This window comes from Bradysia coprophila, unplaced genomic scaffold (genome assembly GCF_014529535.1).
Source record: "Bradysia coprophila strain Holo2 unplaced genomic scaffold, BU_Bcop_v1 contig_138, whole genome shotgun sequence".
Lineage (NCBI taxonomy): Eukaryota > Metazoa > Arthropoda > Insecta > Diptera > Sciaridae > Bradysia > Bradysia coprophila.
This window is the reverse complement of record NW_023503409.1, coordinates 6,859,211-6,886,130: the sequence shown is the minus strand read 5'-3', so window position 1 is coordinate 6,886,130 and position 26,920 is coordinate 6,859,211. Positions and strand designations below refer to the sequence as shown.

General features: G+C 34.6%; 1 protein-coding gene across 7 annotated transcripts in view; it reads left to right on the top strand.

Annotated features, from left to right (window-relative positions):
* LOC119073792 (calmodulin-binding transcription activator 1) overlaps positions 1 to 25,540 on the top strand; it is a 96,028-nt gene extending 70,488 nt beyond the window's left edge. For 2 of the 7 annotated variants that reach the window (XM_037179524.1, XM_037179530.1), the window contains 23 exons: positions 1,612 to 1,703; positions 7,073 to 7,140; positions 9,480 to 9,615; positions 10,500 to 10,571; positions 10,719 to 10,863; positions 10,929 to 10,975; positions 11,034 to 11,276; positions 11,342 to 11,941; positions 12,538 to 12,847; positions 12,905 to 13,519; positions 13,581 to 13,777; positions 13,836 to 14,105; positions 14,171 to 14,292; positions 14,364 to 14,762; positions 14,899 to 15,024; positions 15,099 to 15,286; positions 16,971 to 17,078; positions 18,778 to 19,239; positions 19,305 to 19,450; positions 19,510 to 19,733; positions 19,809 to 19,883; positions 25,059 to 25,166; positions 25,247 to 25,540. In XM_037179524.1, coding sequence (XP_037035419.1) covers positions 1,612 to 1,703; positions 7,073 to 7,140; positions 9,480 to 9,615; positions 10,500 to 10,571; positions 10,719 to 10,863; positions 10,929 to 10,975; positions 11,034 to 11,276; positions 11,342 to 11,941; positions 12,538 to 12,847; positions 12,905 to 13,519; positions 13,581 to 13,777; positions 13,836 to 14,105; positions 14,171 to 14,292; positions 14,364 to 14,762; positions 14,899 to 15,024; positions 15,099 to 15,286; positions 16,971 to 17,078; positions 18,778 to 19,239; positions 19,305 to 19,450; positions 19,510 to 19,733; positions 19,809 to 19,883; positions 25,059 to 25,166; positions 25,247 to 25,298 — 4,805 coding nt within the window. In that variant the 3' untranslated portion in view covers positions 25,299 to 25,540. Of the gene's footprint in view, positions 1 to 1,611; positions 1,704 to 7,072; positions 7,141 to 9,479; positions 9,616 to 10,499; positions 10,572 to 10,718; positions 10,864 to 10,928; positions 10,976 to 11,033; positions 11,277 to 11,341; positions 11,942 to 12,537; positions 12,848 to 12,904; positions 13,520 to 13,580; positions 13,778 to 13,835; positions 14,106 to 14,170; positions 14,293 to 14,363; positions 14,763 to 14,898; positions 15,025 to 15,098; positions 15,287 to 16,970; positions 17,079 to 18,777; positions 19,240 to 19,304; positions 19,451 to 19,509; positions 19,734 to 19,808; positions 19,884 to 24,938; positions 24,967 to 25,058; positions 25,167 to 25,246 lie in introns of all 7 variants that reach the window. The other 5 variants (XM_037179528.1, XM_037179527.1, XM_037179526.1 and 2 more) reach the window with 5 other exon arrangements.
* Positions 25,541 to 26,920: the final 1,380 nt, after the last annotated feature.

Below are 26,920 nucleotides of genomic sequence, written 5' to 3'. Positions count from 1 at the left end.
AAAATTATTAATAATTTCTAGAGTTTCGTTTACTGTCGCATAAAACAGGGACTAAGTATCTTAAATACAGTTACAGTAGACAGATAGACCTTGATATTAATCTCTCCGGAGTAATTAGTCCACTTTGGTATACTAAGATTTACTCATTTATTTCACCTCGATCATAATTATGCGATGATAGTCCTTGTGTTATAATATCCTATTGCGAAACTTAAAATGTCCAATGTAAAATGTGTTTTGTACGCAATTTTGACGAGACATTTCCTTACGTATCGTAGCTGCTCTGATAATGTGCTTTGTAAACCATAAACGACAAACCCTTTTTCAATGGGGGCCACACCAATCAAGTCCATCTCGAATTTTGATGAATTCGTTAAACATTCAATTCAAATACCGAAAATGCAATAAAAAATTAAATCAGAAAAACCAACATCGCCCACAATTGCTGCCAATCAACGTTCCACTCTATAATCAATTAAATGCTTCACTAAATTAACTTGGACATTGAAAAAAATAAATAAAAATAAATCAACTACACGAACCACACTTTTTTTTCCGTACCATATTCCACCACAATACATACAATGGTTTTTTTTACAATTTATTCACAGCAAACTTTGCCATACAACCCCTGTATCTTTATACACATATCTACATTGTATGAAACGATATAATTTACTATATTAAAGTGTCAGCTTAACACTATTTAAAGTGTTATGTTATTGTTATAATGAAAATAAATGATACTGTGAGCTTTTTGAATAACTGTTTAAGTGGAAAACTTGTAACAACCCTAAGAGGAAAGTTGAATCATGATACTATGTAATTGTGAATGGAATAAAAACTGCGATTTCTCTATCCGTTTTGATTATAACAAAGGTTTATTATTCGGAGTTTCGGTGACTGTTGTGGACAATTCAGAGGTTTATTTTACATATGAGTGTTACATTGGTGTGCTAATTTCGGAATCAATTAGTTGACTACACTGGATGCCTCTTATTAGTACTTTAAGTGTGTTTGCATTGAAGCGGCATTATAAATCCAATAGTGCCACCGTACATATTGCAACAATTGCAGGTAGTAGAATAGTGGAATCGGTTTTTTTTTTTAAACAGAACAACAGAGAGCTGTAATAGTAAAAATGCTTTTATGGGGAAATTACAATTTTATTGGCAATTATAATGACCAACCAACTGTTATATAGTTCCGTACGAACAAATTGACTGATTTTATTATTTTTGCACTTATATTTTATGGTCGGATCCAAATTATACTCTTGATACGTTACACGCAACAGATTCTTAAATCTATTAGAATTGGTTCTTGAGGGAATCATTACATTTCATAACGTAATCTTGTGCCATTAACAATGTATGTGGATGAAGCTTATGAATGTTATGCTACTCATAAAATATTGAATAAACGTTCCCAAACTATTATAATCACACGCACATAATACCAATATTTTCCCGCTCGTGTTCCATTCTGGGGAACGATTCTCCGTCATTTCTTTTTGTGGATTTCCGTTCCAAAAGAAGCTGAGTTAGAAACAGCACCGCCGAAGCACAGCATGAATAGCATTTAACTCGGTTACGTTTCGTTTATTTACAGATGGTGAACCAATCTCTTTGGCGGACAACTTGGAAAGTTTACCACGTGCTGACCATTTTCCCACGCAACGACATCGTTGGAATACAAATGAGGTATGTGGTTTATGTAGATTATTATTTTTTATGCATTTATGTGCGGAATAGCAAATTGTGAATCAAAAAATTTTTTCCTTTTTTGTTTTGCCGAACGAAATTGTCTCAACTCAACTTTATTTTCCAATTAAATGGAAAAACTTATTTCCTATTTATCTGATTGAACAATTATTTCGTTGTTTAATCTTCATTTACTTAACGCTGGTTGACCTAAAAAAAAACTTTTTTTTTTCAACAAAATAAAAATATTTGCCGCCGTTAACAAGATCTATGCAACACAAAACTAACAACCAACTTTCCCACCAACAAAACTAGAATCGTATAGTGTTCTAAATTGAAATAGTTTTCATTCTAATATAAAAGAATGTTTAAGGTTATAAAAATAGTCTGAGTTGAGTATTTATATGTTGATGTTGGTGGGTGACTCGAAAATTGAGTGTTCCGACCACTGCCAAAATCGACAAGAATGACATTGAGATATAAGCTAGTTTCATGTGCTGAAAATTCTTTTGTGGGTTTCCTGAAATTAGGGACCATTTATTTAGATCTGTCTGTTACCAATTATTATCTAAGTGCAAACTGAGATGCTCGTATTCAAACGCACTAATTTTCATATTATTTTGACATTATTGATGCGTTCAAGATAAATCGACTGAAGAATAGGCCATAGGCCTTGTAGGTACATTTATTGAATTTTTGGTACACCCTTGAATCAGCTTAGAAATCAAAAGCTCTCCGAACTGGTCGGAAATTCAGTTACTTTACCTACATGTATACGAAAGGAAAATATTAGAAGTCTTTCGTCGGAAAAAATATTGCAAGTATAACCGAAGGAAATCCTATTTGATGTACGTGTATTACACATATTGAAAACAACACGGCAATAATGCACTTAAATGCAACATATTCACCATTTTCCATTTCCATGCAATAAAATAAAGAGAAAAAAAATTTTAGTTAAACACACAGAGCAAGAAGAAAAGAAGAAGCAGTAACGTTAGTTATCGTAAATTTGCTTAAAGTACAATAAAATAACGTGTGTGTGTATATAAAATACCCAAATCGATGTCAAACAAACAAACACCGGAAGCGGAAAATGGGTGCATGGAGAAGGATAAAAGCTATTTCCACTCATGTGACTATTTTACACTGCCAAATTAATTTTGCTGTTTGTGTGTGTCATGAATTTATGTCGATGGTGATAAGATTGGTTTTGCTGAAAAGGATATTCAAAGAGGAAGTGTTTTATGCGAGTTATTATATGGTTTTATCCCTCTGTATGTTTTTATGAAAATATTTTTAACGACATTGACGACGTACATACTGTGCACGTTTTCACAAAACGGGTCGAAGTTTACACTCAGGAATATGGCAGATCACATAATTTAATTTAGTTGAAATTGGCAAGTTTGTTGGGTCACTTAACTAATCGATAATGTTGGAGGAAATGTGACAATTTTATGCAAGTTAAATGATTGTGTCGTCTGGTTAAACATCGTACACTTTTGCTTATACGTAACTAGTTATGTAAATTTTACGTGGATTTGGTCTTTTAGTTGTTTAATCCGGTAAAATATGCAACAATGTAAAATTTAACGGTTTCACGGTGAGCTATTTGGCTATTCGCAAGGATTTTACATGCTAATTACTAACAGGAGCCTATTTTGTTTATTACTGTTTTTGGTATTCGAGGTTCGTACGTACATACATACAGGCTTTGGAATTTTTGAGCTGGTCACATTCGATAAAAAATCCATAATTTTATCAATTTTGACATTTTTACGACAACACATAAATAAGGGTGCCAACGACAAGAACCTGAAATGAAGCTCATCTTGATCTGAGCTGCTCTGCTATGACATTTAAAGAAAATTCTCTGAAAACACTATGAGGATTTTCTTGGAATATAAAATCGAGTTTCAAATATTTTCGAAAACTTTTGAAGGACCCTTAATAGATAAAAATGTTTTTTTCGAAGGATCAGCTCAGATATAGTGGAACGGTCCCACCATTCCTAACAATACTCTTTTTTGGGTACCCTTTCAAAAAAAAGTTTTTTTCTGCTTGATGAAAATTCGGGAAAAAATCGAAATTCAAAAAATGTTGTATGAGAAGGGATCAGCACAGACATTGCAGTGTTTTTTTTTGTATTCTCTAGGGTCACTTTACTACCAGCAATGCTCATTTTTTTGGATACGTTTTCATAAAACTTTTACTCACTTGAGGTCCACCGTGCCTTCTAGGCATTTTTAAAATGTAAAAAAAGTTTCAGTGAGTTTGAGGTTTTCCCATTGTCCATTTTTCTTATAAAAGATTCAAAAATCTTTTCATGTTAGAATTTTTCTCGTAATTTTAGAACTCGGCATGTATACGTATCTGTTGTGGTCTCACTTCGTTCGGGCTACAACTCGCGAAATCGCCTAAAATCTACCGTCCACAACAGATACGTAAATAGCTATTTTTCAAGTTTGGGCATCTGGCCTATTGTGTAACTTACATTGCTTTAGTATCTATTGGTATTGTTCATTAACAATTAGACGCTGCAATAGCGTTAAGTTCTAATTCAGCTGGGAGGAAAGATTTGATACATTTACGGCATTGTGAAAATATCTAATTATCTAAAGCTTCACGGTGGTTTTGGTTTTGTTACACGTTTCATTATGTTGCATTCAAATATCGACCTAAATTCCATTTATACCGCTTTTAAAAATGGAGTGGTAAGTAAAAGAATGTGAATTTTTAGTACTGAAACTGGTCGAATTTTTAGTTGTTCTCTCGTTTTTTTTTTGTTAAGTAAAATTTTTCTTCACTTTTATTGGTTACTTTGGCTTTTTATGGTACCATACCGGAAAATTTTAAACATAATTTATAAGTGTTAGGAATTGTGTGTTTTTTTTATTACACCGAAGCGAGCAATTCACCTGCAAAGTATTTTTGGGCTATTGCTTTTATTTTTAAATTAAACATAAAGAACGGAATAGTCGGTAAAGTTTTCACATTACACGGAATTTTTTTTTTTTTGGTAGAGACATTGGAAAAACTATATATGTTGTATCCGTAAATGAAAAACAATTTTACCTTTTAATGAATATGTGAAATTACAGTCGTAAACATCGTCCACTCCAAAGAAATTCGTTATAATATTTATTTATTTGTTTGTTTCCTTGTACCAAAACACTAGTTTAAAGTTTTATCTTTTAATCTAACCAGCCAAAAAATTTGTCCTTTTCGTTGTAATTGCATTTTATTTAACTTTTTAACTTTTCGGCAGAATCCGACAATCCGAAACAAAACAGCTCATACAAAAAAAATTGTTTTAAGGGAAAAGTTTAATAAAAAGCTTTTTATTTGTGTTGTTATAATTTAGCTGAAGGGAAATTGTACTGTGTGTTACACAAAGCAAAACACAGATAGAGTCAAACTTGTGGAAAGTGGTGTTCGCAGTGTATGTGTGTGTGCGCCTTGATTTCGTGGGAAAATCATTTTCGTTAATTAAAAGTAGCGAATTTTGTGGCGCCGCTACACTTTGTACACTTTGATGTAGGCGTTTTAATAATTGGCTGATTATTGTAATTAGAAAAATGTTTTGAAATTTTGGTTTATTTTTATTATGAGATTATTAAACGTTACGGCTTACTGTCGATACACATAGCAACGCGAGTTTGACATAAAATGCTTTTGAAATATCAAACTTTGAAAACTCCGCAATTTGGTCGATTGAATCAATTCAATCATCAAAATTACGTAGATTTCGCAAGTTAGAACTTTCAAAACAATTGGAAAAGACCCGAAAACAAAAGAATTTTATGTCAAACTCGCTTTGAGCTAAGAGTTATGTGCTGAGTATTCACTGAAATTACGGAAAATTTCAAATAAAAATATGGACACACGGGCGTAATCAACATTTTTAGTAAATTTCGGTAAATTTCAGTATACTTTGGTAAATTTAGGAAAATTTCTGAAATTTCCAGTAATTTGAAGAAATAAAACTCCCAAAAATAGGCACTAGAGGCTTTCATGAAAAAGTTGATTGAAATTAATTTGATGAAACGTTTTGACGTTGTTGTATTTCGAAAGCACAACTCATGAAAAGGTGCATTGTTTGTTAAGCCAATCATATTAATTTACTTGGATCAGATTTAGTGCCCAGTACGTAGCGGTAGTCCCTTAAGTACAGCACATAAAAACGCTAAAAAATTCAAATCAAGTACAAATATTTTATTATCGTAATAAAATCAGACCCTCATACTTCCTCAACTAACATAAATTCATTTCGCTCGTGTGTTCGTATCATTTTATTTCAATACATTACAATTCCATCAAATATGGACAACATTTCTGAATTATTTATACTGCAAAATCTTAGCTTTCCTCTATCAAAAATCATATAAAAATAAATCTAAATTTTCCCAACATGCATAATGTGACCCGTTACTTCTTGAAACCACAGCATCTAACATTACTACATTCGATGTACACGTTGAATATTTAAAGAACATTTTTTTGATAAATTTCTGCCATCAAATACAAAATTTTTATTTGAATTTTTCAAACATGTTGAACGCATGTTGATCATGTGTTTCGAGATCCAACGTTAAAGTTACATACATTTTCCCGTTGTTTTTATGGTAGCACGGTACATGGGATATGAGTATACGATTCTCTGTCGCATTTGTGGTGGTCTGACAAAAACAATACAAAGGGAATAAAACGCGAGCAAAAGAAAACCCCTTTAATGTAAATATGAATAAAAAGTGGTGCCCTTTCTCGTACATAAAATACACTCATGACATTTTTGCATTAACATCTGAAAGAAATTGGTTAAAATAGAAAAATGCCGCCCCAAATGTAGGTTGCAATGTCACGTACCTATACAATGTGGAAAAAAAAACTTTTGGCAGGAAAGATATTTTGCATTTCCTATTTACCATAAGATTCAAAAAAAACGGGACATATGTAGTGTTGTTATTTTCATATTATTCCCGTTTTTACATATCAAACATGAGTAAAGAAAGAATAGCCATTTGTGCACAGTTCGTACGTACTCATGTCTAACACAAAAATAATATATAATCGAAGATAAGACGTGATGTCTAAACATTTTCCTGTATGTGTACATTTATATGGACTGAGTTGGTTTTTTTTTCTCTCTCCATTTCGTATAGATAGAAACATCTAGAGTTCTGTTGGCACCGAAATGTTTGTTTATGTCACAAAATTGTACAAATTCTGAATTATGGAGAGTGAAGACTATAAAAAAAACCCTAACACTTAACTAGGAAATAATTCAAAAATTATTATTTTCAGCGAACTTTACACACACAATCTGCGAAATTAAATTATTCATATTTCCTTTCAAATTGTTTCAGGAAATAGCAGCGATTTTAATCAGCTTCGATAAACATTCTGAATGGCAGTCAAAGGAAGTTCGGACGAGGTAAGCTTATTTAACGAAAAAAAAAGGAAAACAGTTCGTTTATCCAATTAGCAAACTCGAAACTGTAATTAATAGTTATCAAAGACAATCACAGATATTTTTGAAGGTTTTACTCTTTTCATATTTTCATAATTTTATGGGACTACATCAATACCCTATAAGAGTAAGTTGGGCATTTGTGCGGCTTTCGAACCTTTAGCAACTCTGAGCCCATCGATATATAATCATTAAAACTTATTTTGTTTCAAGCATCGTCTGATACTGAATCTTTTACTTCATTTTATTTAACAACTATATAAGACCACAATAAGGGTAGGTCACCAGTAATTTTTGGTGTTGCTGTCGATGTCGATAACAGATGATTACCAGCCCTTTGTAGCTTAATGATTAATGATTAATAGCCCTTTGTGTTATGCCATTAAAACTGAAGTAAAACAAAATGTCTGCGGAACATCTTAAAACCTAACCAAGACCAAAGACTAAAACTGATAATCATAGGAATTCGAGAAATGTAAACTCATATGAGTCAATCTCCATATCTTTAACTCTCTATCCGTTCGCAGTTATTTAATTTCTTAATGAATGTGGTTAACAATAAAAATAAATTTGCCAACGCAAGCTTTAATTACCTTCCATACAAAGTGTCGATAGAGATGACTTTTATCTCAAATTTTTATTTCAAATTATGTGAAATGAATTAATATTGCAAACATACCAAATGCAACACTAAAATGTTTTGAATTTGATAAGTCTTCGGTTAAACTAATCACAAGAAGAACGAGCTATAAAAGATACACACACACACGGCATATAACTTCATTTATCTCACGTAATAAAATCTCGGAAAACTTTACAATCCCAATCGTAAAAAACTAAATAAATCAAGTTTTAAAGGCTAATTCTAGTATTCTGCAAACATAAGTTACATGGAGGGCTTATTATATTGTCTAGTTAGACATAACGTTTAAAAGGTGTATTCAGAGAGACTCGGTTTCCTTGAAATTTTAACTTTAAATTCCGGGTAAATCTTCTCGACAAATTTTAATCTCAACTCTATATTATAACGAATAATATTATATTTTCTAATATACGAGCGTACGGTCGCTTGTGCTTAACGGTGTTGTAATTAATTTAATTAGAATGAGCTTTGCCACGAAATCTAGTTGTACAAAGTCATTGTATGGTGTTGGTATCTAATCTTTCTCAAGTTTATTAGAGCTACTTAACCTCCTACGTATTGTTCATTTTGAAAATGAAATTTATTCGTTTTTCGCTTCTCCACTGAATGTTGTACCTAGTAGCAATGCCATTCGCTAGTAGAAACAGAGTATTCACAGATTCTTAATTTCATTTTATCTGATTGAGGACGGTGCGCAAGGGATTGATCAACTAATTCAACTAGTTCAACTAATTATGACGAATGATTGAACATCGAAATATTGGTTGTGAACAGAGTCATAAATGCGATGATAAAAAGGCAAGCTCTGGTCGTTGAAACGTTGATAATAATTAATTGTGACTCCCACAACCCACTACTCGAAGTAAATTTAAAAAAACAAACAATCCATCCGTTTTCGTTCACAGCCGTTATCCGAACAAGATTTGAGTTGTTACAGGGCACATATATTACACTTTGACTATAAACGCGTTCGCGGGGTGATATATTTTATTGCATGTGTCCTCATACTTGCGCTTGGCGTACGTATAATTCATATCATATAGATGGGATGAGGAACTATTCCGGATTTTTTTTTCTGTATTTTTGTTGGATTTGTATGTACGTACGACGTCGTACGTCCACTATATAATGCTCTGACAAAACTCTGTACCATCGAGATAGGGATAAATTCAGTGTGGTGCTCTCGACTGGTGGCTATATCTTTTTCATATCTTTACGTCATGACAACATAAAACAAAAGTTAAAATTTGTTCAACAGCGATACATTTAGAAATTTATTGTTTGTTGTAAAAATTATATTTTATGAGAAACTATATCAGAGTGAATATAAATTTTTCATAAAAATGACAGCTTTTTTCGTACATTATAAAAAGTAATGGAGTTTGGTTGTATATATTGTTTGTTCTACAAGGAGGTTGGCTGATGAGAAAATTTATTGGCTTTTAAATGGAAACTACCTGTTATCGCGATATAAAAAAAATCTTTTTTTAATGAATTTTATGGGTTGTCTTTCGTGTTATGTTAGACAAAATTGACAGATTTATATGCAGGATCGTAATGGTACAGGGGATTTGAATAAAGTCGAAAATTAAATGAAAATTAATTAAATTTCCATGTTTTCAATGACATCATTTTAACAGAATCTTTGTTTGTTCGACAGACCGAAAAGTGGATCAATGTTATTGTACTCCAGAAAGAAAGTGCGATATCGGCGTGATGGATATTGCTGGAAGAAACGAAAGGATGGAAAAACTACACGTGAAGATCATATGAAATTGAAAGTACAAGGCACAGAGGTAAATAATTCGTTTAACTATCAGCACCGTATAGTTTCTATCATTCACCGTTAATTCAATCCAATGTTACGCGAATGCAATGATAAAGTGAATGAAATTTTATCCGAAATAAATCTTCGTCGAAGAGTAAATTGCAAATCTTTTTATTTTCGGATTAAATCTCCCTGATCTTTAAAAATAGCAACCATCCATTCATGCCAACATTTCAAGTGTTTATATTCGCGCTCCGTTTTCATAGTTCTCCTTTTTTACTTTCATCGGATGCAATGGAAGTTTTTGTGTTTACTGAAAAAGTTTCATTAGCCAGAGCGATGACTTTACCATTTTTTGTTGTTTTCTAATGAATTGGAAACATTAAACTGTTGGAAAAACTGTTGTTTCTCGCAAACGAAAGTTCGGTAATTGTAGAAGGCAATCACTGATTTACCCGTTCCACATTACTACAAATATTTTTTTCGTAGGGTTTGTTTCCATTGTGACTTTAGATTCATTGAATCTTCCGGACTAAAATGCGATTTTCATATGCAATTTTTCGAATAGAACGATGGAACAACCGTTTATCGCCACAAATACTTTGAACAAAGTTCTATGTTTACTTACGTTGACTTTGATGAATTAAACGATCCGATACGGCATCAGTTATAATTTCACCGTGAAGTTTTACAGTACATACCTTTACCATAAACAAAAATTTTCGTTTTCGTGCACAATGTCAACTTCATAAGATTATTTAACATCACAAAAGCTCCTAAAATTCCATCCAATTTAATAACAACAACGACTATAAATACACCTGTTAGCTCACACAACGCCTGTGCTTATCCATAATTTTCTACGTTTGCTTTCCACATTTTCTCAGCTAATATAAACCTTGTTTTTAATAGTGTATCTACGGTTGTTATGTGCATAGTGCAATTCTTCCAACATTTCATCGCAGATGTTACTGGCTATTACAGGTATAGTTGTTACTAATTTTATTAGCTGTTCAAAGGCGAAAAAAAGCTGTGCTAGAAAAGCACAGTTTAGCAAAACAACAAAACGAATTTTATTTGAACAAGAATTTTCATTAAATTTTCCGAAATTTATTTTACTCGACTATGTAGAATCCGGACATCGTTCTCGTCCATTACCTAAATGTCCCATATCCCGATGATAATAAAATGGCTGTTATAACTCCAAGCTTAGCGTTGTGGGGTGATAAGAAGGAATGGACGAAGGAGGAATTGGTCAGTCAGTTAAAACCGATGTGTACGTTTTTAGAATTAAATCTTCATTAGACGCCAAAAATCTAATTCTCAATTTTATCCCAACAGTTTTTAGTGAAGACGAACCGGATGCCAATAATGAAATTGAAATTTCGGTGAGTTTAACTTTGGGAGTGTTTGCTGCCGTTGCTTTATGTTATTGTAAATTACTAGAAATTTCAAACGGCTGAGACTGTCGAAGCAATTGTTAGTCAATTGATGGAAAAGCAAAGACTAGCTCGACAGGCAGCACTGGTTAAGCAACTAGAATGTGGTTGCCCGGATTCGACTTGTGCCGACGGTAAATCGTGTTCGCACCCAATGCGACGTATTACGGCAAAAACCACAAACGAGAAGCGCCAAGAAAATAATAATCAAGTATCCAGCACTACACCGAATGTTTTGATTGGTTCACGGGTACATAGACATTGATGTTAACTCTTAGCCATTTCAACTAAATTTTTTCTCTCGTCCAATCGCAGCTATATTCAAGATGGGTTGATCGTCGTGGCCGAGACCAGTTAACTGAAATTACAAATCCTTCCACAGCCAATGGTCCTATACATTTCCAAGTCATTCCTACTTCTTCTCAAACACATACCATTTCTAATCAACTTATAACTAGAACTAATTCAAATATGACTAATTCAAATAATTCTTCAATTAATCCCACCAATAATCACCAATTATCGAATACAACCAATTCAACTAATCACATAAATATATCGAATCGTAATCATACCGGTGGAAGTGGAAATAATCAAATGACCATCAATACCAGCCACAATCAAAATATCTCAAACAACAATGGTAATGGCCAGATGTCGGCCGTTGTATCTCATTCCAATCAAATTAGTCTCACCTGCAGTAGTAATAGTAATTTCAATATAACAAACAACGATGGTCATATTTCGATGACGACAACAGCGTCTAATCAAAATCAACAGCAGCATCAACAGTCGATAATTGATAGTGGTAATGTTGTCAATCATCGTTCAAATGTAATTAGTGGCAACAATAATCGAATGGGCAGTACACCGATTGTAACATCAGCTCCTCCATTGGTATTAAGTTTGTCACAGGTGAGTCGGCTACAAATTAATATTTTGATGGAGTTTTAACGGCATTGCCCAATTCTTTATGATGTCGTGGTCATCAACGTATGTCTCTGATATTATACTTAACTAATGGATGTGATTAATCGTAACGTTGGTTTACTTCATGTTGATGGTCTGAGTAGTAAAAAAATTAGACGTTGGCTAGTTGCAAAAAATAAACCTATTTACTGCCCGCCCATGCGAAAATTGAACATTGTATAGCAATTTGCCCCCTGCGAAAATTATTGATTACTCGTTTTCGGTTCATTTTCCGTTAATTTCTATGTGAAATTCAACTTTTGCATGTTGTAGGCAGTTGAACCGAATAATTTGATGGTGCCACGTAATTCATTAATTCGAAAAAATTTACTCGCAAACTCCCTCATGTATTTTCGATCAACTTGTGTCGGTAACTCGGCTCGGATATACAAACTCTACACTTGACGAAAAGCATTTTACTTTTACTTTTGTCACAAAACTGCTACCTCAATACCTCATGTAATGAATGACTTTCGCAGATTCCAATGTTGCCCACTATTTCTGAACCTTTCCGTAACTAACAAAATGAATTCGTTGTACAGATCCAAGGAACAAATGGAAGTCTTCTTATCCTCAACGGTCAACAACAGTCTTTCGTTTGTCAGACGCAACAGAATCATCAATTACAACAACAAAATTCGCAACAACGAAAACAAAAAGACGATAACAAAATGTTATCCCAATCCTCCATCACTCCGAACTTGATTCCGAAGCAAGAAATAATGGAGTCATCGTCGTCCATGTCATCGGCTAAGATGGATCATAATTATGAAAACATGAGCTATTCATCTACGCAACAAAATACTCCGATTCCGAGTCCAGCAAAATCCAATGCCAATCCAGGTAATAGATGTCAGTCGAAAGTCTTAACCATGCGACTTCTTGAAACTAATTAAAATTATTATGCAGCCAAAGACATGCACGACACCATGCCATTTTTCAACGAAACGCTCGAATTATCTCAAGAAGATATTCAGAAAACGCTAAGCGCTAATATGCCACTCGGCGGTCACAATGTTGAGACAATCGGCGGTGAAATTAATCCGATGGATTTCATAAATAATTATGATGTCGGTAGCGTCGGTAAGTACCCAGAGCTCAACCGATGTGGAAGGCTATTAGAAAGCAATCATTTTGAAGGTGCTGGTCCGTCTGTCAACGATGACGATGTATTTGTGAACCTCGACGCATTCGATATGTTCGTTGAGTTTCCCGATTTGGTTGAACTGGATTCGAAAAACCATTTCCTTTCGGCGTCTGAAACAACCGAACAGAATAGCGGCGACAAAGTGTCGAATGAAAATTCCAATTGTACGAATGTACAGAATAATGAATCTCATCAGGAAATATGTAACATTTCCGACTACAGTCCGGAATGGGCATACACGGAGGGAGGTGTTAAGGTTCTTGTGACCGGACCATGGGATTCGAATTCCAATTATACAGTGCTGTTTGATGCATTCCCTGTTCCTACTACCATTGTACAATGTGGTGTTCTTCGTTGCTACTGTCCAGCACACGAAGGTGCGGATTAGAAATCATTTTTGTTGTTTTCATCGAATAATAAAACGTTTGTTTCGTTTAGTCGGCTTAGCGACACTACAAGTGGCTTGTGATGGATATGTGATATCGAATTCGGTGATTTTCGAATATAAACTGCCGCCAAACGTTGAGACTGCTTGTGAAGGATCTGCTAATGATAGTTTGTATAAGTTAAGCTTGTATAATAGACTAGAGTCCATTGACGAACGATTGCAAATTAAGACGGAACCAAAGGATGCGGTACGATACATTGGAAAGCTAGTCCCAAATGTGGTGATTTGAAAATGAATATTTTTAGTCGGACGATACTCTCCAGTTGAATCAACCGAATTTTGAGGAGCGGCTGGTTAATTACTGTCAAATGCTTACATCGAAGCAATGGCGATCGATGACACCCGGCTCGTGGACATCCGGCTACAAAGGGATGACATTACTGCATTTGGCATCGGCTCTTGGATACGCCAAATTAGTTGGTACGATGTTAACATGGCGAGCGGATAATCCCAGTATCATACTGGAAACGGAAATCGATGCGTTGAGTCAAGACAACATGGGATACACTCCATTGGTACATTTTGAACCGAATTTTGTTTCGCAAATTCGAATTCTCATTCATAATCTGATGAATTGTAGATGTGGTCGTGTGCCCGGGGTCACCAAGAGACGGCAACAATTTTGTATAAATGGAACTACGACGCACTGAACATTAAAAATCGCTCACAGCAGACACCTGTTGAAGTGGCTAAAATAAATGGGTAAATGCGCTGAACCGTCCGAGCGTAACATTTTTCTAACACTTTTTTTTTCTTGTTGAATTCATTTTCAGTTTCAAAGGTCTTGCAATCGAATTGGAGCGTTTAGATTTACATCGAAATCAATCTAATCAATCACTTTCTTATCACTTAAATTCTATTAACAAATCCAATTTAACCAATCAATCTCTACAAAATCATAATTATGCCTACAATTCCTCTAATTCACGTTGTACAAAATCGATAAATGCAGCAACAAACAGCATACTATACACGCAATCATACTCAAGCGCCTCATCGCCAACATCCAATAAGGATAACAACAACGAACTGTGTAGCAATAACGGAAATAATAATGGCATCGATGCGGAATCATCGCTATGTTCATCGCCACTGTCAATGGGGTCGGTAACGTCACTAAACAGTAATCGAAGTCATGATGGTGTATTTTTACGACCTGGCGCTGTGTCAAGGTAAATTTTCCGCTTTCACATCTTGACTGGCCGTAGAGTAGGATAACAAATCGTCGAATTTTCAAATCGATCGTTTGCTCTGTGGTGTACGGCGTCGATAAAATTTGATGATATTTTAAGTTGTTGTTGCTTACAGCAGTCAGAGCCCACCAGCTGCCAGACTAACAAAGCGACCATCGGTCGACAGTGGAATTAATATGGATGTACGAACGGCTTCACGCAGTGGAAAAATTATACGAGAACAGCAGCTCAAATTAACGAGGTGACCGCCGCGGTTTATCTTTCAATGTACTTTGAGTACTAATTCTTCCATTTTATCATTTCCTCTGCATACAGATTCGATCGCAGCATGTCCTTACCTGTGTCGAATTCCCCCATATCCTTTGCAACTTCCGATACCATCGACACATTTTCAATATCAATTGATTCGGCAATGGAAGGATCTAGCTTCAATAGTACTGCGAATACTTCAATTAGCAACATTTCGCTTCTGTCGCCGTTGAGGAAAATGGATTTTGCCCTGTGTAAGTCAGAAAGAACTTTTTCTTCGATTTTTTTTCTCTTCGAATTATTGATTCAATTCATTACATCAAATTCTTAGAATTTTTTTTCAATTTAATTGGTCGAGTCTATTTCTCATGTATTACTCAAATTTGCATTTGCATTTTAAAAACGAAGAATTTTTAATTTTTTCATTTGCCAAATTTTACGTTGTTACACCTTGGGCCTATCAGTTTTTTTTTTTCATGAATTTTTTAGTTTTGGTTTTACTTTATCGAATCAAAATTAGAAAATTTGTAGAGATTTATTAACGTAATACGATTTAAGCTATAAAAGATACGGTAAGTTTTCCTAGAAATAAACGAACTTGTAATGCTCGGAACGGGTTGGCTTCGGTCTGTCAGGAACTTGAACCTAAACTAGGATTTCTGACCTGAACTCGTATTTTAAATTTCGCGTCAAAAATTTCGGGTTACCTGAACCGAACCTGATCTGACCAGAAAATTTGTATTTCAAGTCAGGCCCGAAATTCTGAGACTTGGTCCCGAAATTGAAAATTCAGACTCACGTCATATTCGGGTCGCACCGTTTAAGGTTTGGGTCGGGTTGAACTCAGGACCTATTTTAAGGAATTAAGTTTTAAAAATTGCTTAAAATCTTGTGATTCTCAAAAATTCCCAAAAATTTGGATAAAATGATCAAAATGTGATATCAAGTTAGTTGGTTGCCTCGAGAAGATCAAAAACAACTGAGAAAGTCATAAAACAATCATAGGTATTTGGAGAAGTATCTCAGGTGTGAATATAGCGCAAGTCGCTTGCTTAATTTAAGAATTTTTAAGAATTTAATTTCCTTAAAATAGGTGCTGGATTGAAATTGAAAATTCAGGCTCAGGTCAAGAGCAAATTTTGGGTCAATCTGAACCCGTTCCAAAACTATCATCAATGTGCATTTACAATGTGCATTATATCAGTGACTCGTGTGAATTGGTTAAGTAGCACAGAATAGCTGGACCACCGCCTTCTAATGATCTGATAATTGTTTAACGACAAATGCAAGGCATGGGATGGAACAAAGTAGAGAAATTGCGTACCTTCCAAAAGTACTTGATAAAATATCGTGGTGTACTCGCATATTGTCCCAACAGTCGTTTGTGTTACATCTAGGCATGTTCACTGAAAAATATCATTAATCGATGATAAAATTATCGATAAAATGTAAATTGAATGTTTTATCGATAGTCGATAAATATTGACTGATAATCGAATTATCAGTCGATATTTATCGAATTATCAGTCAACATTCATCGATTATAAGTCGATATTTACCGATTGTCAGTCGGTATTTATCGATTATCGATAAAACATTCGAATGATATTGACCTTTTGAAAATGTCGATAATCGATAATCGATTCTAAGGAAATAATTGATACTTTATCAATCGAATGATTATCGAACATGCCCAGATCCATCCCTTCAAGAACGTACAATCATTTAAAATCTCGACGCTGCAATATTTTTGTGTACGCATCTTATTACAACTTCACCATTTTCTTTTCCAAAATTTTCCACACGAGTTCTAAAAAGCCACTTTCACTGCGATTGAAATGCACATTGTAAATTGTTCCGAGCAAATTAATTTTTAAGTTTTGTGTTGACACACCTGCCTTTTTTTCGTTTCTTTTTTCTTAAAAATTATTTTCATAGGCGAAGTATCGGCAGAAAATTCAAGTCCCATAATGGATCAACCATCGATCTCCGATGACGAAGATAGCCGTCATCCGGATAATGATATGACGGAGGGAGGGGTTGTAGGTTAGTTTCCATACAAAAAAATATTTAATTTCGAGATTTTCATTTTTCGTTCTTGTGATTTTGAAAAAAAAAGAAAAAAAAAATTGTTTTTAACGTTGGTGGAATATCTTCAATGTCTTCAAGTTTGTCCTTTTTTTCGTTTCGTTTTTCTTTCATTTTCGATAATCCTAAATGTGCTATTTTTAATTCAGTTTAATATAACCAAAAAAATATGAAATGTGTATATAATTTATCAGTGTTTACAATATCGTTGGTGTAGGGTGTTTGATTATTGTGTAGAAAATGCAAATAAAAATAAATTGTTCACTCAAACTACAACTCAAACGTTTAGCACAATTTCCCTCTCGAATATCGATATGCAAGCACAAACAATGTTGTCCATAGAACAACTAAGCTCCACTCCATTTACTGTATGCGACCATAAACTTCGAAAATACAGTCGTACGCATGAGGTGCTCTTCTATCTATTGACTTGAGAGTTGAGAGCTTTCAACAGACGATCACACTATGTTGACTAACATTAAATAGTCTAGAGGTCTAGAACTGTAAGGCTCGCAAATTGAAGATTTCTAGAAGAAATTTAAATTGATCGTCTAGGTCTGGTCGCAACGTCAGCAGGGCCTATTATTTGGAAATTTATTTACTTAGTTTACTGAAGTTTAACGACAATTTACCGAATTTATATTAAAACTTCGGTAAATTTCAGTAAACTTTAGCTAAATTTCAGTAAATACAGTACGTCTTCTAAATGTAATCGCTGTTAAGTGAAACCAGTCATTTTAGAAAAAGCCATGACCAAGTTCATTTCTTTGTTATTCAGAAGTTCTCCGAATTTTTCTTTCTAAAAATGTCCATTTAAAATTGCTGAAAAATATGTTTTGAATGGTTGGAGGATAGAAGAAAGGATCCTTTATAAATTTCATATTTCATTGACTGGTTTCATCGAGAACGTAGTCACTTAAAATAACGAAATTTGTATTTTGCTAGCTATTGCTTCGTTGCCGAAAATGGTCGAAAGAAATGATTTTCGCAAAAGTTATCTTACCGATAACTGGCTAGCGCCTGCATTTAAAACTAAAATTGGTAATACCGTGCACCAGGTTCCGATAACAAAGCTCTTCAATTGGCCCTGCATGAATGGGCGTTTTCCGCTTACACTTACCGTAAATCCAACCAGACTATTTTTCGTTGAATAATTGGAATTAAATCTTAGTCGCATACAGTAAGGTGCTAACACTGTCAATTAAATATTTATTGTATATCATTACCATCTCGGCTGTGTACCAACTAACAACAACAAAACTTATACTATTAACATTATAGTCCAATTCAAAAATAAATTTAAAAGAAGTCGAATCAGATGAAGCATTTTAACATACTAACAACAACACAACAGGTAGGATCAGACATTCAGTGTTTACTTTAAGAATGCAAAAAAAAACGCTTTCGAAACTTTATTCATTTACCACGTTGAAACTCTCAATGGATCAGCTTTCAAACAGTGACAAAGTACTACGCTTTTTTCGTTGAAGCTTGTGACCGTGGCTAGCGTCACACTTTTAAGCTTTTTTTTAGTTTTTCGGTTGCTTATGTAATTTATGGCTTATACTGTGCATTGCTTTAATGTTGTATAGAACGAATTCAATTCCAAACCATTTGAATTTCGAATGTCTGACTATAAAAAATTCCAATTTTTTAGGGGAATCCGATGCGAAAGTATTAACGTTAGCCGAACAAATCATTGCGGCTATGCCTGAACGCATCAAAAACGAATCGGTCGAAATGATGTCATTGGGCAGTCCAATATCGGAGTCGCTAAATGTGGACACACCCAGTATCAGTGTTTTGAACGATACATTCATGGAGCCTCTGCTTGATTCACTACCCAGCAGCAATTTCGATCAAGAATTCAATTCTGAATTCAATTTCGAATTCAGTGATCACAATTACCGTTATCATGACGTCGGAACACCGTGCTCCAGTCTAAGTCCAGCTAGTTCTGGTCCACTGCAAAGTCCAGCTAGCTACTCGGTTCAACCAGATCCACCGATGAGTTCGCCGAGCCCACCGCCAACAACGGAAGATTTTACCGAATTTTTACAGGCATCTAGTGCAATGCTGAAACCGTTTGAAGCGGATTTTTCGAATCTAACTTTAAGTGGTAAGATGTTTGATTGCTCCTCGCTTGACAGTAAACTAAAATACTGTTTTATGTTCCGCCCGAAGATCTCGAGCAGCGAGAGCTGTATGAAGCCGCTAAATGCATCCAAAAGGCTTATCGGTCATACAAAGGCCGAAAAAAATTAGAAGAACAAGACAAAGAACGGTCAGCTGCTATTATCATTCAAAACTATTATCGACGTTACAAACAAGTACCCTGCTGCATATTCTTTGCGGTTGAAGTCAATTTTAAAATGTTTTGCAATTTCAGTATGCATATTATCGCCAAATGACGCATGCTGCACTTGTCATCCAAAACGGATACCGATCGTACTGTGAGAATAAAAGATTCAAAAAATCGCAAAATCAAAGCTCTTCCACTGTAACCACTCAAGATTCACAGTTTACAAATTACTACAAACATTATCAGCATGAGCAACATCAACCGAATTCCGGTACAACATCGAAAGAGCCCAGTCCATCCGGCCCATTAAAGTAATTTCTTTTCTTCAATTTTTCAAATTCAAATGTCGAACGCATTAATCGAATGAGTAATTTTCCGCTTACCAGGAGAACCTACTCGCAACGAACACAGAATCAAGCAGCGAGAAAAATTCAGCAATTCATGAGACAATCGAAAATGAAGTAAGTAAATTGATGTTTCGTTGGTAGCTGTACCCCAATCGTAGAAATCTTGGTTTGGTAATACAAATTACAAAATGAAACTCTCCAGTTCTTTTTATAAAAGTTCGGTAGATATAAGGGTCATAACACGGCCTTATGTTTCTGAATCATGTGGTCAAAACCGAGGATTTGTTTAGATTTTTAAGAACTGTGAAGTTTCCTCGAATTTTTGGTTTGTCTTAGATCATTTAGTTCGACGAAATTGTTTCGTGGTTACTTTACAAAGTTTCATATCGTAATTTCTCAACCCAACTTATTACTCATGTGTCTACCTCCATGTATGATAACATTACGAATTGACTCACCATAAGTAGCGGAATACATGCAAAATACTATTGGAGGTCCAATGTCTAACCGAAATAAAGATCTTATCGGGAGTGAATTAAGGAGAGATCTTATTCGTTTGAATGGTATAATTGAAGTGAAAATTTTATTTTACACGAATCGTTAAGACTACTTGAGTCAGACTACTATATTCAATTTGGAATAAATATTTCTTAGTGATCTTTGATTCCAACATCCCTCCTCAAAGATTACTACATCTTGAAATCGCCAAGTCCGACAAGTTGAGTGAGTTTACGTAACTTGACTGACTCCAAAGGTTTTGTAAGCATATCGGCAATCATGTTTTCGGATGGACAATACTGAAAGTTCACGAGATTTCTTTTCTTGAGATCTTTAGCAAAATGGTATCGTATCTCAATGTGTTTGGACTTGCTACTGAATTTTTCGCTGCTCAAAGACGTTAAGCAACTTTGATTGTCCTCGTACATAACGTTTTTCTTGTTTGCCACGTAAAAATCCTTCAACACTTTCTGTAGCCAAATTAATTCTTGACATGCTTCGGATAGTGATATGTATTCAGCCTCTTTTGATGAAAGGCTGACGCAGTCTTGCTTTTTACTGGACCAGCTGACTGTACCACCATAAATTTTGAAACATTGACCACTCGTTGACTTGCGGTCTTTTGTATCTCCTCCCCAGTCGGCATCTGCATAACCAACTATGTTCGCTTCGTTTAATTGTTCTTCGTCTCCTCCAAGCTTCAATTTGTAATCCATTGTACCTTTAAGATATCGGATCACTCGCTTCAATTCCACCCAATCGGATTCAGATGGATTCGTAACTTTTCTTCCAAGAATTGAAGTGCTCACAGCGATGTCTGGTCGTGTATTAACGGATAAGAAAAGTAGTGTACCAATTGCAGATCGATAAATGTCAGGTCGTTTCATCGCATCATGAATTTCAACTCTTTTGCCATGCCCTGGATCCAATGGAATTTTCGATACCTTGCAATCCTCCAATCGAAATTTCTTCAGAATGTTCAAGATATATTGCTTCTGGCTGATATAAAATATTCCATTTTCATCCCTTTCGATTGCAACACCCAGGTAAAATTGCAAATCGCCCATCAATTGGATTTCGACAGACTCTCCAATTTTCTTCTCGACTTCATCCATCAATTGTTCGTTTTCGCATGCCATGATAATGTCGTCAATGAAAATTAGAAGGTAAATGATCGTACCATTGACGAACTTCGTGTATAAGCAATTGTCGGCTTCGCCTCGTTTGAATTCAAAGTCTAACAAAATTTGATTGATTTTCTCGTTCCAAGCGCGGGCTGACTGCTTCAAACCATACAAAGTTTTCATTAAATGACAAACCAAATGTTCTTTACCTTCTTCCACGAAACCCTCAGGTTGATTCATAAATATGTCTTCGTTCAAGTCACCATTTAAGAACGCAGTTTTCACGTCGTAATGGCGAACTTTCAAATTTTGTTTTCCAGCAATGGCAAGTAATGTTCGAATTGTAGTATGTTTTACCACCGGAGCGAATACTTCATCGTAGTCCTCTCCATATTTTTGTGAAAAACCTTGTGCTACCAATCTGGACTTGTAGCGCGTTATCTGACCATTTGACCCCTTCTTGATTTTGAATGTCCATTTGCATCCAACAGCTTTTCGTCCTTGCGGAAGTGCGGTCAGTTTCCAAGTTTCATTGCTCAGCAATGAGTCCATTTCGCTTTTAATGGCTTCTTTCCATTTTTCCTTGTCTTTGCATGTTACGGCTTCTTTAAACGTTTTCGGTTCGTCGACATCGGTTGTAACTTTGTTCGCCTTGAATCGTTCAGGGGGAACACCTTTCGTTGTTCGTATCGATCTACGAGCATCCGGAATGTCTTCTGTGTTGTCGCCGTTTTCTCCGTTCTGTAAATTGATAACCGGTGCGTTACCTTTACTTTCAATTTCGGTATCTGATTCCAAAAGTTCATTGAAATCGATTTCGCTTGATTCACCATCGTCTTCTTCTTCGGAGTTTGACCATTCTTGTTCGACAATTTCGGGTGATTCGTTCGCTTCGCTGGCTTCGTAATTTTCTTCGATGAATCTTACATCACGACTGATAGTAATCTTACCCGTTTTCGGATCCAATAATCGGTAAGCTTTTGATTCGTTCGAATATCCAACCATTACCAGTTTCATTGACTTACTGTCCAATTTTCGTCGGTTGGCCTTTGGTATATGAGCATATGCAGTACATCCAAAAATGCGTAAATGATCAACAATTGGTTTCTTGTTGTACAATATTTCGAACGGAGTTTTATCAGTTGATCTTGTTGGTAAACGGTTTTGCAAGTAGTTCGCTGTGTTTATTGCTTCACCCCAGTACCGTAAATTCAATTTCGAGTCAATCAACATACATCTTCCCATTTCGATCAAGTACCGATTCTTACGTTCTGCGACACCGTTTTGTTCTGGTGTTTTTGAAGCTGCACATTGTATTTCTATGCCTTCATTCACCAAGAACTCGCGAAAATTCTTACCAATGTATTCTCCGCCCTTGTCTGAACGAAAATTTTTGATTTTCTTCTGAAATTGGGTTTTAACGCCTTCGTGGTATTCCTTGAACTTCTCGAATGCTTCGCTTTTATGTCCAAGTAAAAATATTTTCGTGTAATGACTAAAATCGTCGATGAGAGTCATCACGTATTTCTTATTTCCAGGTGTAGTTACTTGCGGTATTGAACATACATCTGAGTGTACGAGATCAAAAATTTCTTTCGTTTTCGTTGTACTCTCTGGGAATGGTAGACGGGTCATTTTGCCTAGAACACAGCATTCGCATATCAATTTCGTTTTGCATGAATTCAGTTCCATTCCTTCGACCATATCGTGATTAATCAATTTCTTTACTGCATCCACATCTCTATGGCCGAATCTTCGGTGCCATTTGTGAATACAATTCATTAGGTCATTACACTGGACCTTGCATAATTTCTCTTTCGTATTCAGTCGGTACAAGTTGCTATGATCAATTGATCCCGTAGCGATCGTTGTATTATCCTCGCAAATAGTACAGTTATTACCGCTGAAGTTCACCTTAAAACCGAGTGATGTTAGCTTACGTACGGATAATAAATTCGTGTCTAGTTCGGGTACGTAGAGCACATTCTTCATCAGAATTTCGTGTGTTTCTCCTTTATCGTTGATGCATGTGATGAAACCTTCTCCAATGCCCGTAGCAAAAATGTTTCTGCCATCAGGTAATTCGACCGGGTGATTGGTTCCCATTTGGATTTTTACGAAGAATTTCAGGTTATTGCACATATGACTGGATGCACCTGAATCTATATACCAATCATCCACATACTTCGTTGTTTTCGGTGTATTCTTAACCATAAAACATTTGTATTTGCCTGGAGCTGGTTCGTCATCGGATTCGTTACTATCGTTCGTAAGGATTTTCTTCGCCTTTTCGTTCTTCGATTGTTCGGTCTTCGGTTTCTCTGAATTCTTTTCCAGTGATTTCTTATACGAATAGCAATCTCGTTGGAAATGTCCTTTCTTATTACAGAAATGACATGTGAATTTGGTGTACGCAGCTTTACCTTTCGTTATCTTCAAAGCACTTTCCTTTTCTTGTGATGAACTAGAACCAGTACCAGCATCGTTGTTTCTTTTGTACTCATTGATCAGCTTTCCCTTAACCATTTCGAGTGTAAGGTCCTTTTCATCACGACTTTCGAGTGCGGTAATTAACGGATTGTAACTGTCGGGTAAACTGCACAGTAATAAAGCAACCACCAAGTGATCCGCTAATTTCTCCCCTAGAGCTTCCAACTGATTGACCAAATCAAGTAGACTGTTAACGTGATCTTCCATATTGCCATTTGAAGGCATTTGCATCCTGCACAATCGTTTTAGGACAAAAATCTTGTTCGTTAACGTAGATTTTTCGTGGTGAGCTTTTAGTGCTTGCCATGCGCCTGCAGCACTTTCTTCCTTTCGAATGTGGCACAATTGATTATCATCAACCATGAGACCAATTCGTGCGAATGCTTTCCCGTCCTTTTTCAACCATTCTGCGTTTGGTGCGGCTGGACGTGGTTCGGATATTGTCTCCCAGACTTCCTTGTCGGTAAGGAGCATTTGCATTTTGAATTTCCATACTTGATAATTCGTCCCATTCAATTTCGTGAAATGTAATTTCTCCATTTTCCATTAAAATTCTGAATCCGATAAAATTCAATATTCACGAGTAGTGTGGAAGGCCCATAACCTATTGGAGGTCCAATGTCTAACCGAAATAAAGATCTTATCGGGAGTGAATTAAGGAGAGATCTTATTCGTTTGAATGGTATAATTGAAGTGAAAATTTTATTTTACACGAATCGTTAAGACTACTTGAGTCAGACTACTATATTCAATTTGGAATAAATATTTCTTAGTGATCTTTGATTCCAACAAATACTTCAATCAATAACCTCTCTAGTAACCTAGCTATGTTTATTAAGGTGGTAGAAATGCAAAGCCTTTGCATTTTACATGTAAAATTATAAATTAGTCAACGGTGCATGATTCTACAAACAAAGGAATAAGTTGGTATTTTGACAGCGTCAAAACGAAGTTTGTTTGCTAGAGAAGGCATTGCTTCAATATTAGTTCTAAGTAAAGAAGGAGACTTGCATAACATTAATATTTTGAATACATTTTCCATTCTGCTAACACTAAGTTTATGGGATGAACATATGAGAACTTTGGTAAGACATTTCAGTCTATGTAACGAAATATTTTTCTTCCTTGAAGGGTTGTTAGCGGTCAGAATTTTGATTTTAAATTTTTTTTTTATTAGACTGCAGAGAGAGCGAGCCGAAAAAGAGAAGCTGGTCCGCCAACGCCGAGCGGAGTACCTCCAAAACTTGTATCACGGTCCACCCGGGCCTCAGTACAAAGATCCAAGGTAAATTAATTTTGGTAAATTAATTAATTTTAAAAGCCTAAAAAAATATGTTTTCCGTTTCCTCTCTATGAATATCTCAGTGAGAATACGACTTCAGACACTCAACCATCAATTCAATTTTGGAATGTCTAAGAAAATTTTAATTTTATTTTCGTAGAAAGTAAAAAGTTTTTTTTTTAAATAAAATATTTTCAGTTCAAAATGAGAATCAATTTTAGTGAGGGATAAAACAAAATAATTGAAAATAGTCAAAGCAACATTTAAAAATGCAACACCATTTTAAAGATAGTAATTTTTTATCGTAGATATTCAATATTTAAACATAAAAAAACAAAAACAAATTCTATTTACTTAAATGCATAAAGAAAAAAAAATTAAAGTAAACAAAAAAAAAGAAATTTCATTTGTCTTTTGAATGTTGTTATGTTTTTCAATTTTAAAAATGATAAAAAAAATCAAGCGAAAAATGAAATTTGTATATAATGACAAAGTTATTTTTGTTAAAATAAAAGAAATTACTAGCAAAAGAAAGAAGAAGAAAATAAAAATTATTAACAAAATTTTGAAAAATCAATTTATTGAAATAAAACAAAAGAAAAAAAAATATTTTTATTAAAATAATTATGAAAGAGGAGAACACATAGCTTTGCATAATATAAATTATAGCGGTTATATTATAATAAAACTTATTAATAATAATAATGAACTATTAAAGTATTAAAAATTTAATAAATTTAAAAATGAAAACAAAAAAAAAATGAAGGAAAAATATCTTATAAAAAAATCATAAAATAAATTCTAGATTAGGTGGCTACTTTTTTTGGCCTAAGATTTTAAAAAATTTTCAAATGCATTTTCAAAGAAATTTCTACAGATTTTTGTCTTCATTTCTTTATTAAATTTGACGATAGTTTAAAAAAAGAACATTTTCTCCTGTTAGTGATCCCAACATAATTTTAATTACATAAAAATCGAGTTATTCATTAACAATTGTGATAAAAAAATTTAATTCTTAGTTTTTATTTATCATCACTGTTCGTTCGATTAACATCTTTTCAAAAACAAAAAAGTTTCAAATTTTCAATTTTGTTTCTCTTTTCTAAATACCACTCGTAGCTACTGTTACAGTTAAATACAAATTTTGAGCTTTCAAACGATTTAAAATTAAGAAAAATTATTGGAATAATATAAAATGCTTTAAGAAAAGAAATAAAATGTTCACCGGGGGCTGTTTTCATTTCGGTGTTTTCTGGCCTTTTACAAACGGCAAGCTCATTATACTGCACACAGTTATGAAATTAAAAGCTACATCATTGTAATGCGATTTCAATCCATTTTCCACATGCGATATTGTCTTTACGAAACAAATATATGCGTACGTACTGATTCATATTTCAAATGGAATGATTGAATTGCATGCAACCATGGAATTCGATAACTGTAATCTTCAAAAATCTGTTGCCATTCTTTTAATAGTGGATTTGCTTGGAAATTTGTAGTTGCAGAAAGTGAGTAGTCAGATCCGAAATGAAGGGTTGTTGTCCACAAGTCAAAAAAACAAATTCCCAAGCAAGTATGTATTGCACTATTGCATGCTAAAGCGATTTTCGTATCTGGAGCATGTAAACTGTTTCTAATGGCTGATGCAAAATCTTTTACTTCGTTTCTTTAAACATAAATTTTGCTACATCAGATATCAATACCTAGTGCTCATCACTGATTTGGGTCGATATCAGATAGCGTGCCGTTTCAAA